The sequence below is a fragment of the Vombatus ursinus genome, unplaced genomic scaffold (assembly GCF_900497805.2).
Source record: "Vombatus ursinus unplaced genomic scaffold, bare-nosed wombat genome assembly UNPS02014820.1, whole genome shotgun sequence".
Taxonomy (NCBI): domain Eukaryota; kingdom Metazoa; phylum Chordata; class Mammalia; order Diprotodontia; family Vombatidae; genus Vombatus; species Vombatus ursinus.
In genome coordinates this window covers 14,903,033-14,924,061 of record NW_020954598.1, presented here as the reverse complement: position 1 = coordinate 14,924,061, position 21,029 = coordinate 14,903,033, and the positions used below count along the sequence as shown (strand labels likewise).

The window sequence follows — 21,029 nt, the reverse complement described above, 5'->3', positions numbered from 1 at the left end:
AGCATATATTAATGCAAATCTCAGTGCCTACTTCAAAATAAGCATTAGATCCCCCCATGGCAAACCTGTTGACAATAAAGGGGAATTCCAGGACTGTACATTTTTGGAAATTCCCCCCAACAGTTCTGTAGCTAGCCAGACAACAACCAGGACAATGAACGTGCTCACCTCGGCATGAAACACCTTGACTGTCAATAACTTGTTTGCAGACACTGCAGACTTTGGCCTTCTTAAAGGATTTATTCTTAAAAGTGTGGGCACCCGAAGCAGATTCTTCTGGCTGGAAAAAAAAAGAGAGAAGACATTAGCTTTCTTTCGTCATGTTCTTGATTTTTATCTACAAAAAAATAAGACAAGTGGAGTCTTTAAATGTTCCAAACATGTATGATAACACACAGAAGGAAAATAAAGCATAGCCTAACCGAATATATGTCAATGAGGCCTAGAATACCCATAGGCACATGTGAAGTACCTTAGATTATAAGTTTTTAGATTTAATATTTACATTTGCACATGTGTTTAACTGGATTTGTACACTCTACAGCCCCAGGAGCATTTGATCACTATGGAATGATAATGATGAAGAATTCCCCTGCATATCATAGGCTAGGCTAGTAGTCAACTCTGATCACCATATTTTAAAATAGAGTCCATGGAGGTTTTCCAAGGTCAACTTCTTTCTCTAATCTTTTTAGTTAGGATATACCTGGTGAACATCATTACTTGGGCAAGAAGCATTTGGTTCCTCTTTTTTGTGGGTTCAAAACAGTATCTCTTTTTGCACTCTTTAACAATCTTTTTCTGTTCAATGTTGTGTATGGAAACATTCATTTTATTTGGTGTTTATTAAATTCAGAATAACAACAATATTGGCTTGCATTACACACACAAACGCGCGCGCGCACACACACACACAAAACTTCTCTACACAGGGAAGGTTTTGTAGAAATCTTACCAATAAGCAAAAAAAAATTCTTTCACCATGGCCACCGGATATAGCACTGACAGAAAACTTGTCTCCCCCCATCGTAGGCAGTCATCAACATGACAGCCATCAATTCAACTAAAGCTGCTAAAACAGTCTTTGTATGTGGTATGTGTAGATCTACAACTACATACAAACACAAATATATCCAGTCTAAAGTAATAAAATGTACAGGTTAACAAGACCTTAAACTACTCTCCATCACTTAGAGGATTTATGGGCCAGTTAGACTGGCTGGTTAGACTGAACATGGTGCCAATGAGAGCACAATAAAAGATCCAGACCCTAGGTCCCCCAAACAGACAAAAATGTTCCTGTGACCCCAGGCTGCATCCATAAAACCTGTAAGTTGTCTTTCAAATATATCCTAATGGGAACTGACCAATTGCCATCACTGGGGGGAAAATAAAAGTTGAGAGCCTATCATTGTCTTCATAAAGAATGACTGTCGGGGCAGCTAGGTGGCGCAGTGGATAGAGCACGGGCCCTGAAGTCAGGAGGACCTGAGTTCAAATCCAGCCTCAGACCAAACACTTGACACTTACTAGCTGTGTGACCCTGGGCAAGTCACTTAACCCCAATTACCAAAAAATAAAATAAAATAAAATAAAATGATTGTCCAATGTTGTAGACACTCAATAAAAGCTTGTTAAGTATACATTATAACATACTGGATTTCCAAAAGCCATAAAATGTTAAGTATACATTATAACATACTGGATTTCCAAAAGCCATAAAATGATTTCTCATTTAAGAGAGGGAGGGAAACCCTTCATTTGCCCCTCACAGGGCCCCTGATTATCCTCCATCTCTCCTGAAAAAAAAATTAGGAATTTCATCTATATTCCCTGTAGCCACCCATCATCACCATGTATTCATTCTCAATTCTTTGCAATCATGCTTCCTACTCAGATCTACAGCTGCTAAATCAGTAAACTTTTTCTCAGGCCTCATCCAGCTTGATCCCTATGCTACTTTTTGAAATCGCTGACCATTCCCCTGTGCTCCTAGATGTTTTCCTCTGTCAGTTGTCACACCATTGCTGTCCCCTGATTTTCCTCCCCCCCCCCCCCCCGCCATCTGCCTGCTCCTGCTCAGTCTCCTACCACCATCATTATCATCATCATTGGCATTTATATAGTGCTTTAAAGTGGACAGAGCTAGATATCAATGCAGCATCTTAACATAAGCCTCTCACACCAGCCCCATGAGAGAAGTGACATCCTTCACAGATGAGGAAAAGAAGGTTCAGTGAGGTTTCAATGAATGACTTGCCTAGTGGCATAAAAGCTCCCATGGGTTCAACTACTATCTCTAGGCAAATGGCTCTTGAATCTGTATCTCACTGTCTCACCGGATCTCCAGTTATCTATCATAAACTACCTGTTGTATATCTCTCCTCCTAGAGGTACCCAGGGTACATCAATATATCCAAAACAAAATTCTTTATTATCTCTCCTAAACCCACCCATCCTCCAAGTTTCTCATCCTTGAGTTCCTTGATTCTCTCTCTCCCTCTGCTTGGGAATAATACAGTTTGACTAGAGAAGAAAATGCATTTGAGCAAATAACATGAGATAAGGATGGAAACCAGATTCAATCCAATGGTGGGGGAAAAAAAATCTGTTACCAATAAAGTCCAATCAGTTACCAAATCTTATCAATTCTACTTCCCTAATGTAACTCACTCATATTCCCCTACCCCACCCCACTTAAATAGCCACAGGTTGACATGATGATCAAATTAGATATTCATAAAGTGCATAACACAGTCCCTGGCATACAGTAGGCACTGAATAAATGCTTCTTTCTTTCCTTTCCTACAGTTTGTTTACCAGGCCCACAACTATTAATTTTATTCACACATGCATTTATTCATTTAAAATCTGTCACCTGACAGCCTCCTCACTAGACTCCCTGTCTCTGGTCTCTATACTCTAATCTGTCCTCTACACAGATGCCAAAATCATCTTCCTAAGGCACAGCACGGACCACGTTACTCTCCTGCTCAAAAACATCCAATGGTTTCTCATTGCCAAAAGGAAAAAATACAAATTCCTCAAAATCTTCTACCATCTGGCTCCTGACTTCCTTTCTAGCCTTATTTATATTACTAGAGATTGCAAACTTAAATTCTACATACCCCATAAACTAAGACTGTTAGCTATTTTCCTGATACTCAATCTCCAGCCTTCAGCCTAGAATTCATTACCTCCTCAGTTTTCTCTCTCGGAATCCCCACCTTCCTTCAAGGCTCAATTCAGTCACCACCATGAGAAGTCTCCTCTGACCTTGCTAGCTGTTGGCATTCACGCCCTCATTTCTCCATAGATAGATGGTTGTACACATGGCACTCCACCCTCCAGGGAGAATGGAAGCCCTTTGATGGCAGGGGTTATTTCTGTTGTCATTGTATCCCTACAGCCTGTGTTTTACAAAGATTATGAACTTAATAAAAGTTTAATTGAATTGTTAATTAAGAAATAAATTGCTTATTATGAACCAAGTCTATCTACTGTTTACCTGTGCCTCGTGATTAAATAACATCAGGAAAATATCTAACTTGCCTTGCAAAAGGGATGAAAATGATGAAATTGCTGAAAATGGAAATTCAGATTCAGGAAATTCTATACTTCAATATATCAGGGGGACAAAATGCATGAGCACTGGCAAAAATCACACTTGAAACGAACCCAGTGGCCTATTTTGAAGGTTCATTATGAACACTAGATCATAGCAATATGTAATTGAGCAAAGAGGCCCAACTGGAACCCTATCTTCTCCAAGCTAAAGCAGAGACAATACTGAGCTCCTATTACCCAGAAAACACTTTAGTCATGCAAACATGTACCCTCTGAGTTTCAGCACTTAGCTTACACACACGCACCAATAAAACTATAAATAAAATAAAAGCTTTTATTAAAGGAACTGGTAAAATGTGGGTCTATTAATGGAAATGTTAAAATGGCCCCAAACTACCATCCTAATGATTTTTTCTAACATATGCCACAACAAACAGCCCCAGACAATTAGTCTCCTCCCTCCCCACCAACTGACCACAGAAATTTTCACACCTACCTTCTAATCTGCCTATCAAAATCCTAATCTTCCTTCACGGTCAAACTCACATCCTACTCCAGCCCCCCCCCCCATTACCGGTCTCCTTCCTATGAACTCCTAAAGCACTCCTTTATGGTCTATACCACTCATTTGCTACCTGGTTACAAACCAAATAGACTCCTACTATTCCTATAGTACCAAGCCCAAAGGATTATTCTGATGAGCAAATGGATGTCAAATATTCTGTTAACCTTGTGGTGTAGTGGATAGAGAGCTGGTCTTGGAGGTCAGAGGTCATGATTCAAGTGTCACATCAGACACATCCAGGCTCCATAACCATTCAATGCCCCCAAGGGAATTCTAAGGCTATAAACTTCAGAGTACTTGCTGATCTGTGTTGGCAGAGAAAGTTTCTTCCCTGGCAGGTCTCTCCACTAATGAAATCATAGGTCCAGTCCAAAACAAAACAACAAAAAACAAAAACAAACAATAACAATAACAACAATAAAAATTCCCATAAATATGTCAACAATTGCTATTCAAATAATTATTTATTCCAGTCCTGAGAATAACTTGCTAGGCAGCTAGGTAGCCCAGCACATAAATTACTGGACCTGGAGTCTCATTTCAAATGCAGTCTCAGACATTTACTAGCTGTGTGACCCTGGGCAAGAGACTTCACTTGTTTGCCTCGGTTTCCTCAACTGTAAAATGAGGGTAATAATTGCACCTGCCTCCCAGGGTTGAAATAAGGATCAAATTATTTGTAGAGTGCATAGCACAGTGCCTGGCATATAGTAGGCGCTTCATAAATGCTTATTTCTTTCCTTTCCTATAGTTTGCTTGCCTGGCTCACAGCTACCTATTAATTTTATTCATGCATACATTCATTCATTCATTCACCCATTCAACATTTTATACATGCTTACCACGCATAGAGAACTCTACTAGACTCTGGTAGAAGGCCCAGTTTAGAAGCTAACACTGTTTCCATGATTATAACTCTGAGGAATCCATTGGAAATAGTTTATTAACATCTGCTCAGATTTCATCTACACATAACATCTCTATTATGAAAGGAGAAAGGGGCAGGATCAGGCGCCTTTTGTTTTCACCTGGTACAACTCTTTCATTTCTCCAGAAGAGGTGGGGCCAATGTGCACACAGAAGGAGGTGACAGTAATACTGAAGCATTTAGAGGGCTCAGTTCAGGAATCTAAATTGCATTTAACTGTTAGGAGCAAAAGTTGGAAGAGTGGAGCGCAGAGCCGCTGGTTACAGAAGGATTGCCTGAGGGATACCCAGTAATTAGTGCTGGTCCTGATTGCCCACATTGTGAGATCTCTTTTCAGAGAGAAAAACCTCTCATAAAGGAGGCACTGAAATAGTCAGTGTGAACCCTAAAGAGCGTATCATCTACTCTGCAGAAACCCACAGACACCTCTCTTCTCAAACTCAATTCAGTCAGGCTCACAACTTCACCACCACCAGTAAGACATAGGGCTATGTGCCTCTTTCCAATGCTTCAGGTACATCGTTTTGTTCCAGTCCAAAAAACCCATCTATTAATAACCAGATCAGATTTAAAATGCTGTGTTTTCCTTTTTAAAATTTCCTGAGGCCGGTGTTTAATGATTTCCAACCTCACCTACAACTTCTCATTTTTAAAAATAGTAGCATTCAGTTCCTTCACTTGAGATTTCTGAAGTCCTTAAATCTGTTCTGATCCCCTGCTAGAGGAAACTCCCAGTTAGAAATCTCCCTCAACGAATGCACATCTACAGTTGTCTTGTAACACGGTCTTGGAGAATTGGGGCACTAAAATCTTAAGTCAATCAGTCACCAACTACTTATTAAGCCCCCGCGATGTGCCAGGCATGGGGGCACAATGACTTGGACACAACCGAAACGACTGAACAGCAACAACAAATGTGCCAGGCACTGTGCTAAGCTGGGGGAAACAAAGAAAGGCAAAAAATCTTAGCCATTAAATAAATATGCCCCCAATACAGGGCCTAATAATTCTAGTAATTCATATTATTTCTTAAGGCTCCTTTGTTATTTCTTAGGAAAAACATACAGATATATTCATTCACCAGTTTGCTCTTTTTTTAGGTTTCCATCACAGATTTCTCTTTTCTCATTTACAGAAAAGTAATTTCAAAAGTCAACTTCAGATTTTTAGAAAGAGGAAATTAAAAAGACTTTATTAAGAATTCTCTCTGATCACAATGAGCAGGCATGATTCCAGAAAAGCAATGATGAAGCATGCTACCAATCTTCAGAGAGATCGAGAACTAAACATGCAGAAACTCATTTTTTGGACCTGGACAATATAGAAATTGTTTTACTTGACTATGTATATATGTGATAAGGGTTTTATTTTTCTTTTTATTCCCTGCCCCCTTTTGGGTAGAAGATGGGAGAGAGAGAAAATAAATGCTTGTTAATTGGAAAAATAAAAGTTAATTTTAAAAGGAGGCAGTTAGATAAGAAACAGGATTGAGTTGACTGGTCCAGATGTGGCCATAATGAGGTCCCCCTTACCTTTTCATAGCCTCACAGAATTCCCCATAAGCACAATTAACAACTAAACTTAATAAGACTCCCACCACAGAGGCAACACAATTGGATTGCCTCCATCTGCCTTCGGACCAGTCTGTTAATGTGCCAGTTCTCCCACTCCCCCAAATCATGGGTCCCCCTTTCCTCCCTTGCTTGCCCTCCCATGCCAAACTCACCCAATGGGGCAGCGGCTGCTGTGGCTGCTGCTGCTTCCTGGGATTCTGCCTGAGCATTCTTCTGCTCTCCACAGTTAAAGTAAACAGCTTCATTGCCCCTGTCCCTGGGACTGCTTTGCTTTTATAAAGATGTCTTGTTTTTAAAAGCGAGAGACCCAAGCCAGCAGCTTCTTAAGCTGCTGCTCTTTCAAAGACAGCTGACACACAGTGGGGCAGCCCCAGCAGCGGCTGCCCCTCAGGTGGGAAAGGCAAAAGACCTTTGATAATTATGGCTCCAAAAGCACAGGCGCCCTTTCAAGATTTTTTTTTTATGGGCAAAGGAAATGCCCTACTTTGACCCCTTCATATAGGAAGCCCCAAAGAAAAGTTCAATTAAGTGATGACTGAAAGGGCTCTTTATGGTGAAATGGGGCCCCAGTTGCAGACCCATTACTGAGCCAACATACATATATATCCATTTCTCCAGGAGCTCGTCAAAATCAGTCAAATGGATGCAATAAAGTCCAGGCAAAGCAACAATATCACTAATGTCACTGCTCCAACTGATACAAATTACCCTGATTTCTTTCCCCGGTATATGTACAGCCCTGAAGAAGGGCCAGGGGCTTCTTTGGGCCACCTAACTACAGGATGCCACAGTAACAGCATATGTGAAATAAAAAATGCCTTCAAGCAGGAAAGGGGGGAAGGGAAGGTAAATTTTCCATCTGACTGAAATTACCAATTGGGTTGGCACACGAGGCTGTATTACTAGGATTTCAATCCACTTCAGGAATGCTGACCACAGGGAAATCAATTTTTAAAAAAAAAAAAATCAGAACACTGTGGTTTCTTCAGGTTTCAGTTATCAAAAGAAAAAAAAAAAAAACAAAACCCAACTATTTAATTTTGTCCAGCAAACACTGCCCAAGTAATGGGTCATTATCGAGTAGTAATCTAAACAGCTTTCATACTTGCCATTTGATAACGGTGTTTTGGAAAGCACTAAGAAGAAGATTATGCAGGAATGCTTATTCATATTTTTCCTCCTTCACTAACTCAAACAAGCAAATCAGGCATATTTTGAAATCATAGCACAAAAAGGTGATTATTTTCAACAGAGAGCAATGTTACACAGATGCTAGGGAAAGTATCCCAAACAAGGCAGGTAATTAATGGTCCCCCTGTATTCTGAGCTGGTCAGACCACATCTGAGTATCATGTTCGGTTCTGGGCACCACATTTGAGGAAGGACATTGACAAACTGGAACACATCCAGGCCTGCAACCTGGCCGGTGAAACACAGAATGGTCTAGAAGGTCTAGAAATTGTTATCCTGGCATTCAATTTGCTCAACACTTAGGTTTGTCCATTTTGACCCTGGACTATACCCCAGCTCCAATTAACTGAGTCACTGCAATTTAGAATGCCTTCTTATGGAGGAAAAGGAGCTGGGGTAGAAGGTAAGAGCCAGAAAATGTTAGTGCAGTGTGGCTTAGGTTAAAAATATGACATTATTTTAAACTTACATAATCAACCCTAAAATAGTAGTCCTATGAACGCTGCACCTCCCTTAGCTCATCTGCATATCTTTTTAACCTCTATTCTCATGCCAAAGTTCATTAAAACAAGTTTGAAAAATTGTGGAGGATCATTTGGAAAAAAAATAACTGCCATTTTGCTTCAAGATGGCAAACAGTCATACATTGAACTTAAGGTGAATTTTAACATTTACACAAACTGTATGTAATGGAGAATTGGGGAGGGAAGTTGGGGGAGTTGACAATACTCCTTTTCTTGTTCTTTTTTCATATATGCAAATGTTCTTATTTGTTGATGCTTTGTCAAGGTCAAAATAATAAAAATCAAAAATTTAAATTAATAGCATTTACTAAGGTACCGAATTTGATCAAAATCAATTAAGTCTAAGTTATCATGGAACAAACCACACAAACAACTTCAATCTCACTGAAAAAAGGGGAGAGAGGAAGCAGAAAGTAATGATGTCACTCCTTACTATAACCTATCCAACAATGAACCTAAATATTCTACAGAGAAATAAAACATACAGCAATTTCACATGAAACTTCGTTCAAGGTTTACAGCCAACAGCCACAGAGCAGAGCAAGAGGTCCCAAAACAACAGTTTGGTTATGAGGCCCAGTTCTGCTATTTGTCCGAGCTTTGTGACCTTGTGAAAGTCATTAAACATCTCTGAGGTTGCCCACATTGGTAAAATACAGAAAATAATACCTACCATACTTACTTGTAAGGATCAAATGAAATAATATACAAGAAGGTGCTTTGTAAGCTTAGAGACATTAAACGAATGTGAGGCATTATTATGATCACCCTCTCAGTCCATATTAAATTAACCTTTCTGAAAGCTTAACTAATGCTCAGGGAGTAAACTAATTCATTTACAGGTTCTGGCTCTATAGTCCATATTGGATTCAGTTTGGGTAACCCAGGGGTCGTACTGTGTTATCTGTGGTGAGTAAAGTCTATAGATTAGAGTAGGGAGAGTTCCATGAAATCTTTGAGCCAACGAGATGGATCATTTTAAAATAAGGAGGTTGTATTAGTTTTCTCAAATTGCTTTCAGCTCTACAAACCTATGCATCCATGATAGTGAAAAGCTGTAGTAGTATAATGAGCAGGATAAAATTCGATCAAGACAAGGGGGAATTCCTTCCAGATCACAACCTAAACTGTTTGGATTAATTTAAATATACAATGATGAATTCAATTGAATACCCATTATTTTAGGTAATGTGTTTTGAATATCTGCTATACACACCCATTGGGTCTTGGAATGGTATCAACAGGAAACCATAACACATAGCCAAAGAAATATTATTTTCTTGTTAAAACTCCTGGAAATATTTTTCATATTCATTCAGATATCTATTAAATATCTGTTCTGAACTATGCTAAATGGTACAAAATACAAAGATTAACCCCCTCAAAAAGCTTACAAGTAGAGAAGTAGAAGTAGAAGAAGAATATACTTAGAAGTATATTCAAGAGGAACATTCAACTGAACTTGGATAAAGTTAGACCTAAAATTAGAATTCTGTCCCTCACATTTACTACTGATGTGGTGGTTCAGGGACAGGTAAGCGGTATAGTGGACAGAGCACCGAGCCTGGACTCAGGAAAACTCATCTTCCTGAGTTCAAATTTGGCCTTAGACACTTACTAGTTTTGTGTCCCTGGGCAAGTCACTTAACCCTGTTTGCCTCATTTCCTCATTTGTAAAAAATGAGCTGGAGAAGGCAATGGCAAATCTCTCCAGTACCTCTGCCAAGATAACCCCAAAATGGGGTCACAAAGAGTCAAACATGACTGAAACAACTTAAGAATGACCATAGACAAATCACTTAACCTTTCTGAGTCTCAGTTTCCTCATCAGAAAAAAAAAATGGCAACAACAATAACTATTAGGGTTATTTCTCAGGGTTGTTGGGATCAAGTAACAGCTCGTGCAAAGTTTACCAACCTCAAGGCACATCTCAATTATTATTATTAAAAATAAAAGTACAAAGGAAAGGATTGAACAAAGGGCTGTCAAAACTTCAAGAAAGAAACAAGATTGGGGAAGTCTTCATGAAGGATGTGGCATGGACGGTAGATCTTGAAGGATGAGAAAGATTCTGTCACATGAAAATAGTCAGCATAGAAAAACTTATCCTATCACTTCACCTGTTGACTGCTTTTCTCTCTATTTAAATCACACAGCAAACAAAAAAAGTTTCAGTTTCATGTTAAAGAAATCCAAATCCTAGTAAATAGAGTGATACTGACTTTGCTTCAAGAATGACTTAATCAATCTAATTTAGACTAAAGCATTTTAGTACTGAGTTTTGTTCTGTGAATAGTTTCCATGTGATGCAGTGAACTTCAACAAACGATTTCAAAATATTCTCCACATAGTAATTGAATTCTCAGGCATTTTCTAGAGTTCAAAACATTATGGAACTGGAGGACTGTTTTGCAAGAGATAGAAAGAAAAGAAAAAGGCAAAGATAAATGGATATTTTTCGGAATGAAGAACAGTAGTATACTCTACTGTTTATTCTTGGGATCAGTTCCATTTTTTGTAACTTTCCATAAATGATTTGAAATTCAAATACAAACTAACTTAGGTCTCTAAATTCATTCATGTCACCAAGATCTTCCAAGTAGTCAACTTAAAGTAAAATACAGAATAGTGTTAGATGAGCTTCAATATGGATAAATACAGGGAAAGATAATCTAAACTATACATATATGATTATGGGTGCTAAGCAAAAAGTAACAGCCTAGGAAATGAATCACTTAAGTTATTATAAAATGAACCTAAATGAATCAAATTATTCATTGCTATAGTTAAAAAGGTCAGGAAAATTCCTTGTTTCATTTGTAAGCGTAATTAATAGTTGAAGATGATCTTGGACCTTCCATCTATAAGTTACATCTGCAGTTCTGATCTTCAATACATCATGACTTTCCTTTTCACTCTAATCTACTCATGCCATATTTTCCTTATAAGATGAGGAGAATTGTATTTAGTACTCTACTTTCCTTCAAATCACCACCATTCTTGCCTCCTCCACCCTGCTCTGAACAACTCCCTCTGGTCTGCTACTCATCACTGATCCTGGAGCCACTGGAGACGGTGTCCTGGCCTTTGTCCCACCAGCAGCAGCAGGTCCAGTGATGGGCAGAGCTAAATGTTCATGCCCACCCTCATGTGACTGGCTAGCTGGGTGACCTGGTTTCTTTGGAATTGTGTACTGCAGACACCTAAGAAAGTCTCAACTCCTCAATAAGTAAGATGGTGGCACCAGATCCTAGAAAATGGAAATCTCTGAGCTTGAAAAAGGCTTTAGAAATTGTTTATTTTTTTTCCTACTGTCTGTGGTTTTCATAAAAAAGAATTCTTTTATTAAAAAAAGGGGGGGGCAGGTAGGTGGCGCAGTAGATAGAGCACCGGCCCTGAAGTCAGGAGGACCTGAGTTCAAATCTGGCCTCAGACCAAACACTTGACACTTACTAGTTGTGTGACCCTGGGCAAGTCACTTAACCCCAATTGCCTAAAAAAACAAAAAACAAAAAACAAAAAACAAAAAACAAATCACCACCATTCTTATGGGCAACACATCTAGTTATCATCAATATACTTAAGGTACCCATCTTGTCTCTAATACACTTTGTGGATATCTAGATGGTGTCCAAGGGCATGGTCTCTATAAAGAGGATAAAGGAAATAATAGATAAAGTAGAAAAAACACTGGACTTGAACTCTGCTACTTACTAGGTGGGCAACTAGGTGGTACAGTGGATAGAGCACTGGGCCCGGAGTCAGAAAGACCTAAATACAAATCCAGCCTCAGACACATACTAGCTATGTGACCCTAGGCAAGTCACTTAACCCTGTTTGCCTCAGTTTCCTTATCTATAAAATGAGCTGCAGAAATAAATGACAAACCACTCCAGTATCTTTGCCAAGAAAACTCCAGAAGGGGTCATACAAAGTCACACATGACTGAAAACAACTAAACAACAGCAAAACTTACTAGGTTTGTGACAGTGGGCAAGTCACTTAACCTATCTGGGCCTCAGTTTCCTCCACTATTCAAACTTAAAGTGTTAGACAAGAAGCCTAATGTCCCCTCCAGCTCCAAATCTATGACTCTTTGGATCTCTAATACAGCTCCTATACTGTGAGCTCTGTCTAAAAACTAAATAAAACAAATTTTGCAAATTTTAGCATGCCACATAAATGGTACATTATAATAATTGTATGTGAGTAGAACAAATACTATAGTTTACAGTCTTTAAAGAAATGGCATGAATGTAGAGAATTATAACACATAATATTACTTAATAAGCTAGAGATCTACAAATTAAATACTGTGTTACATCAACAGATAAAATATCTTTATTAAAAAGGATGATCAGAGAAGATTTGAGGAGTTATTGTTTGAGTTTGGCTCTAAAATATAGGTGGAAATTCAACAGAAAAAAAGAAGGATAACATTCCAGGCCCTAGGAAAGGCATGAGCAAAGCATAGACAAAGTATATATAGGGAAATAATGAGGTAAGGCTGGAAATGAGGAATGATACCAGATTGTGAAGGACCTTGAATACCAAGCAAAAAATGCGAACTATATTTGGTAAGAAATAGGGAGCGACTGAAATTTTTCAATAAAGTGACGAGATCAGATCTATGCATAGGAAAGGTTACCCTGGTTGCTATGAAAGGTGGATCTGAGAAGAAGAAAAAAAAAAAGGCAGGAAGCCTGAAAAATGGCCATTGCCACCATCTTGGGAGCTGGTAACTCTAGTTCCTCTTCTGCAATAAACTTCTAAGGGACTTAGGTTTCTCATGAGCTTTTCAGAATGTAAGCACCATATTGCCTCTCAAGAGTAAAGATTTATGGTCCATTTCAATGGGCTTATATCTATCTCTTAGCTGGATTTTTACCTATCCACCCTGTACTTCATTTCTTGAGTTATTCTTTTATAAAGGCTTAAGTTTGCTAACTACCTTAAGGAATTACAATGAAGGCCACATATGATTAAATATCAGTTCTAAAGAAAGACAGTTGACATTGATTTCCTGGGCACTCTGTCCTATGATTTTTTGAAATACAAGATAGGTAATGACTGGTACGAATGAGTATGGCAGGGAAAGACCAGAGTTTGAGTAAATAGTGATACGCCCATGAAACACTGAGTTAAGACTTCCAGTATACTGAGCATAGATCAATTTATTCATACTTTTACATCCAGTTCTGGGTTACACAAACAAAAAAGGTGCCTTAAAGATGCCTAAGAGCTGAAGAAAATGAAGAAAAGGTTTGGGAAAACAAGCTGTAACAAAAAGTTCAAAAGAAACGAGATCATTTACCCCTGGAAAGAGAATGAAGAGGGCTCAAATATCTAATGAAATATCATAACATAATACTATGAAAGAATTCCATTAGATGTTGGGACACAATTATCAAGGACAAGAGGCTCCTTTATATTGGATTTTTTTTAAAGTTATGAAACATGCTATTCATAATCACAGCTGGGCTTGACCAAAAAATACAGTTTCTAGTTCCAAGTTTATTAATTTGAACAGTATTAATTGTGCACCCATGGAATGTGTGTACACAACGTAAGTCCTTAGAAAGAGAAATATGTGTAAAAACGATGAGGACTTGCCATGTAGGCATTGGAAGTCTATTTAAAGGCAAATAAAACTAGATGGTCAGTGAAACTGTTTTCCGTTGGCTGACTTGAAAAATTCACTGTCATTCCGTTCTTTTCAACCTCCACCCCCCAACAAAATAATAAAGAATCTACTATGTGATTTGCATTATCTATACCTCGTAAATTGAAATTTCTATCTAAGAAGTACGTCCAAGGTACACATCCTCTTCCTCAGGAGGCACTATTGTAGAGGGAAAAATTTCTTAAGAGCAGAGATTGATAAACATTAAAATGAGTCAATAAGAAAGGCTGAGGAAATCTCCTCGCACAGTTGCTTAGAATGAAATGGATTTCCTATTTCTCTGGGATGTATAAAATGTAATCCTCCTAAAATATGAAAAGATAAACTTTACCTGGGTTCCTTCCAGTCTTACAATTCTTATTCTTCTTAGAGTAGCCTTACAAGGGTCCTACAAAGGGCCACACTCTCGAAATCCTACTTGTAACTCTACATAACTCAAAGCAAATCACAGACATAAGTTGCACTCAATTTTTTTTTTTTAGTAATTTGAGGCTGTTAACCAAAAGATTTGATGGAAACCAAGAAAGAAAGTAGTCATCTGCCAAACACACATATTTTATGTTATTCTATGTTCAATATTCAATATTATTAGAAGCCTTACTTGGAAATCTTGGAAGCCCAAGAAAATCAAGATCTGTAGAGATGAACATATATTATAGGTCAAAGAGAATCAGCTGCAACCTCATACTTTAAACTCACAGAATCACTGAATCCCAGAGGTTAGAAAAGAACTCAGAGACTTCAGATAAAGGATGATAAACCATACTTTATCACAAATCATATCTACAATCATGGCTATAACTAGGAATCCTTGGGGCTGAGGGAAATTCATTTGAGGCAGCTATGTGGCACAGTGGATAGAGTACTGGTTCAGGATTTTGGGAGATCTGAGTTCAAATCCAGCCTCAAGAACTTACTAGCTTTGTGACCCTCAGTAAATCACTTAACCCCTCACTTATATCAGTTTCCTCATGTGTAAAATAGGGATATCTACCTTCTAGGGATGTTGTGAGGATAAAATGAGATCATATTTGTAAAGTGCTTTGCAAACTGTAGTATATAAATGCTACTGCTGCTAATGATGGTGGTGGTGGTGATGATGATGAAATGCAACTGAAGTGGTACAAAAGATGTTTTAGATACAATTCTGATAGAAAAAGGGGCAGCCCCTTCACCTTAGAGTCTATCTTTTCTCTTACGGGGAGTGAGGCTGGGGGGAAAGATTGAGGGAAAGTGGGATCACAGGAGAGATGCATGCCTAGTCCCCTTGTACCCACAACTATTCCCTCAACTAGCAGACTGCAAGGCAATGAGCAGACCAGCACCATAGGGAAAAAAGCAACCCTCCCATGTCACTGCCTTGATGCAGAACCCACCCACCCATGCTAATTTCAGCTTTGTCTACAATATAGATGGGAGGTAAATGTTCGGTTTTTTCTTGAAAATATCTAATGAGAGGGAACTTACTAGTTCCTGAAACAGACCATTCCAATTTGAGATTGTATTCATTTTGGGGAATGGCATGATCTCAACCTTCTTCACTGATTTAGTTTGCCTTTCTTTTACTCATATTTCATGCATTTGAATGTATTCTTCTGAGGTATTTTACTGCTGAATTTTTTTGGTTTGGGTTTGGGTTTTGTTTTGAGGTGGTTTTTTGTTTGTTTGTTTGTTTGTGTTACATTTCGTCTCCAGAAAATCTCTGAGTCTCTACTATGATAGCCTTCTCCCTATATTTAGCTACTCTCTCTGGCTACTAGCTTGGTGCATATACATAGAACTGTTCTCTTTACCCCTTTCTCTTCAGTTTAATGACCTTTTGATTACATTTGCAAGACTTTTACCAAATACGTTCTGGCCAGCTATTGCTAGGTACACTCCCTCCCTAGTCATCAACCCATCATTCCCATATTTTGAGTCATGATTCAAACATTCAAATCCTCCATCTCCTTAATGAGCTGTTCACTTCCCAAATCTTCATACGGCAGCAGTAATTACAAGACCACCTGTGGCCTTAAATTCTTCTTCAATTTGTTGTTAAATCCTTCATAATTTTAATTCCCAGTATGACCCCAAATCTGGATTACTATGGTTTGTTTTTTTACTTGCCACTAATCTGTAAAGCTCTCCCAAATCTCAGAACTGATTTCAAGATTACTTTCATCATCTAAATACTCCAAGTACATCTTTCTGAACCAAGCGACCCATAGTAAAAACATTTTCAGTTAATATTCATCTTTTTTCAACATTAGCCTTCCCTGGGTTAATTTAGACAAAAAAAAAAAAAATAGCACCAACCCTATAAGATTAAATGCTTCTCTTTTTCTTTTTCTTATCTTCTCTAAATACTAAATATAGTTTTACTTCTTAAAGGATGGAAGAATCAACCTTGTGATTTCATGGATGTAGGGAATACCATTTAAGGAAAGTCCATCTACTAAAAGCAATCAACACCTTCTCTGAATTTATAATCTTAAACAGTTGTGTAGAGCACCTAGAGCTTAAGTGCTTTGCCCAGAATGACATAACCACTCTCTGTCATAGGCAGGACTTAAATTCAGATCTTCTTGGCCAACTCTCTATCCACTAGGAGAAACAGAATAGGATGAAAACTTTCATCAAATGGTATCTTACTTAAAAAGTAACAAATTCAGTGGGAAAAATTCCAGATTGTAGAGTCCATCCTTTTGGAATGGAAAAATAAAAATAAGAAATCAAAGAAATTTAGAAAATGCTTGCCCAGTTTGTATTTTCACAAGTTACATTATTCTAAACCATGGAAAGAACTGAGCCTAAAACTTTTTGACAAGTCCTGATCAAAGAAGGACTTAAATGATCCTAAATCTAAAAAATCTAAAACTTAAAAGATTTTTCTAAAGGAAAAAATAAGTAACCTACTCATTCTTTCCCAGAGGAAAAAAAAATAAGCAGAAAATTGCAAGCCTGTATCTGGGCTAATTACACGAAGACATTTCTGATTAGAGTGTGACCAATCTCTGAAGAATGATGACTCCCATTTGAATGGCCAATACAACTTTTATCTTCAGGGTCTTTGAAATCAGAAAAGCAAGGAGGAAAATGTATTCTGTGATTCCATTTTGATTGAGCCTTTCTTCAGCTACTAAGCCAAATGCAAGGACATATACAATTTCTATGGTGATCCATAGTTGAAGGCCATTATCATTAATTTTTTTAATCACTACGGTAAATATGATCTTACCATAATATTGCACTCTCCCTACTTCATCCATTCACATGGACTATTCTCCACACCAGAACTCATAGCAATATATGTCCACTTGCTAAAACTGATCTCTTCCTAAAAAGTCCAAATCAAATATGATGTTGAAGAAATTTTCCTAGATTGCTTCCTCTCTAATCACCCTCTGGTTGAAAATAGCCTTCCCATACTGAATTTTCCTACAGCATTTTGTCTACCTCTTACCATCACTACATTCTACCTTATTTCATGTTTATTTGAGTATATATATCATATATTCCCCCCTTTCCCCCATAAAATACAAACTGCTTAAAGGTAGATGGTTTTTTTTTTCACCTTCGTATCCACAGCACCAAGCAATGCCTTCTCTGTTTACAGTAGCTTATTAATAAATGTTTAACAAAATATAACACCAATATACAGCTGAATCTCCCTTTGTAGTGAATAACAATGTACTTAACACCTATGAGTAACTTTTTAAATAGAGAGCATCAGATCTTATATCACTATAACTAAAAGGTGATATGTTAATAAACCAGAGCCTGTTCTTGCACAGGAGTGTCATCACCTTTCATGCAGCCCTCTTTGAAGGATATCTCATCTTCCCAAAGATACGTCTTTGCTCAAAACAATTTTAGGAATTGTCTTTTATAACCATAACACATTTCTTCTAATTACATTCAACGCTGACCAACCTTTATCCTTAGAAGGTGGCTGTGATTTTTTGAAGCCACATTCACGGAACAGAGTAGGTGATAAGGCTAAGACATGCAATTTTTGTCAAAACTAATTTATGACCAAGGAGTTTTGAAGCATGTCTCACAACCCAGGCCATAGCATCAATTTATTTTACTGAAGTTGGGACAGGGCTGAGAATTAATCTAATTCTACAGCAATGCCATTGTTTTGAGGCTAATCCCAAAACAGAGTTCCAAAGCCCTTTTAAGTAAAGGCAACAGCATCAGAATAAATTTGATGCAAGGCTCTGTCAAGGATGCAGAAGTCAATCCATCCTGGAAGGATGGAGAAGTCAATGCTTAATGAATCTTGGATGAAATAAAATCAGGATGCATCCATTTTCATGTATTTGTTTAAAAGAAACTTTACAGTTACCAAGTCTGACATCCTTGAAAACAAGGAAGTTTCATAACTGTACATTTCCCTTCCTAACCCTGTCCCTCCCCCTTTCCTATCACCGGATTCACTCACTACGAAATATGAAAAGAAAATCAAGGCAAATGCCCCCCCCCACCAAAGAAATATATTTGTTTCTTTCTACTTCGAAGCAGCAAATATGTAAAGAAAGCACTTTAAACTCGCCAAGGCAAAGTGTTCAAATAAAGTAGTAGCCAGTAGTTACTTTCCACTAGCTGGCGTGGTGGCAAAAGGTAAAATGCATTCTTTCCTCTATATATGCTAACTGGCTACATTTTATTCCCTCACTCTAACACCTATGTCTTACTTTCTATCACCCTTCTATCTCTTAAAGTTTGAGGGGAGAGAGTGTCATTAAGCTAACATTCAGAGACACCAGAGTAATAAACACAGAGCAATAAATGCAAATATAACTTGCATAATAAGTGTACTAAGACTTTTGGGACACTCTATACCGACAATATAACAACATTCTGGATCTCCCTCCACCTTGAAGAGTCAGACTCTCTTCAACAGCAACCTTCTAAGATGCCTTTCCATTAAGGGAGAGGGAAGGAAATGCCTAACTTGGGCCAGTATTCTCAATTCTTTTTTCTTTTTCAATTTGACAAACATTTATTAAGCATCAACTATGTACAAAGCCTGTATTGCTTTGGGGAAGATATAAAGTTTAGATAAGATATGGTCTAACTTTAGCCTCAGCCCTATATTAGATTCCTATATACTAACTCCATGTCCTTTGTTTTCTACTGGGACACTCTCACTCTATCAGAGGCATCTCACTCTACCCAAGTCCATGCTATTAGAGCCCTTGGGACTCCCTCTCACCCTAATCCATTTATATTACATGCAGACTAACCTATACCTGTTCTGGTTCTAATCCTAACTTTAACCCAAATGTGGAAGTGACACAAAAGCATGGGTAGCTATAAGACACAAAGTTATGATACATGCATTAGAAAGGTACAAATAAAGAGGCATGTAAGGTCCCTGGGAGAAGGGGGGGCACCTCTATTGCTTAGAGGGTACACGGAAGCACCTGAACTGATGAGGTCACAGATGCACAGCAGTAGTAGCATATGAAAGTTTGAGGACATCTCAGTAATGACTATGGGAATTGTGGCATTTCATCTTTCACCCGCCACAGAGGGAGAGAGCCTAGTACTATTCTGGAGAGGCAGAGCAGTCCTGTCACTCACTACCAATGTGACCTTGGGCAAATAACTTAGTGACTCTGAACTTCAATTTCCTCACTTACAAAATAAAAAGGTCCCATTAAACAAGTGTTTTTGTTTTTTTAATGTCGTGTGTGTGTGTGTGTGTGTGTGTGTGTGTGTGTGTAAAACTGTACAACTAGATCCCAAATAGGGCAAATAATAAATCCTATGTATTTGAATTCAATTTTTCAAAGTTATAATTACGTGAAATATGGTAGAATTTTCCAACCCAATGGAAATATGCAGTGAGATTCTGAATAATGTCAATCAGAATAATGTGACCAGGAGGGATTCATTATTGGCACCAATCAGAACCTAGCTACACTTCAAAATAAATGGCTTCCTTTGTAATCCTATGTATTTTATTTTACGGGTTTAAAACATTATTCTCAAAAAGGGATCGATAGGTCTCACTAGCTTGCCAAGGGGTCAATGACGTAAGAAAGGTTAAGAAGCAATGGAATAGATGTTCCCTAAAGCTTCTTCCATCTCTAGCTGGTATGCTAGTTTTACTTTGGTCAACTGGGATGTAAGCTTTCAGTGGCTGGAAGAACAGGATAAGAAACCAGTACCTCCAATGTTTATATATCCTCTATAAAAAGGGAATACATTTGCTTAAGGAAACCTTACCAGAGATCAGAATTTCCTACTGTCATCTCTCCCAAGCACTCACTGTCAATAGCAAATGTCAGCTTACTATATATAGAAATGAACAGGACTAGGAGCAAAATCTTAATATCTGTGACTTTCTGCAGCCCTTGGCTTCTCTGGACATCAGGAAAAACAGAAAGAAAGTAGCTCTTAATTTTGGAGGGGAGAGCAAAGAAAATTTTACAAATAATATTTGGTACCCAAGAAAATCAATCTCATTACTCCTACCCTCCACCCCCAACTTACACAATGTTTTGTTTTTTTTTTATTCCTTCTAGTACTATTCTGCTTAGCTAGCTTCTTGAAACCCCAAACTGGACCCCAAATGGCTTTTTTGGAAAAAAAAATCATATGACCCTTGACTTGTCCTCTATTCTCTCAGAGTTAACAGCTTGGAAAGTATTTCAAATAAAGTACTGTAGGATTTGATAGAAATTAGAATCAGTATGATACAGCGAACAGAGGAAATCTATCACAAACTACCTATGATCATTTGTAAGACAATGTGTCTCAATCACAGTTTCCTAATGTGCAAAATCAAAATAAAAATACTCGACTAATTACCTCTAAAGACAATTATAAGGACAGTGCTTTATCTACATTAAAGCCCTACAGAAATGGAGTAATTAAATTAGGTTAAAGTTGTTATTATTAAAAGGTATGTTTTAAGCAGGGGCAGTAAGTATATAGTCTCCTAAGAAGGCCACTTTGGACTAGAAAACAAGATTTGGAGGAATTATATACACATACATA

At 38.0% G+C, this 21,029-nt stretch overlaps 1 protein-coding gene across 4 annotated transcripts in view; it reads right to left on the bottom strand.

Moving 5' to 3' along the window:
• TNS3 (tensin 3) overlaps positions 1 to 21,029 on the bottom strand; it is a 511,123-nt gene that overhangs the window by 324,613 nt on the left and 165,481 nt on the right. For all 4 annotated transcript variants that reach the window (XM_027836865.1, XM_027836867.1, XM_027836868.1 and 1 more), the window contains exon 2: positions 169 to 280. In XM_027836865.1, coding sequence (XP_027692666.1) covers positions 169 to 280 — 112 coding nt within the window. The remainder of the gene's footprint in view (positions 1 to 168; positions 281 to 21,029) is intronic.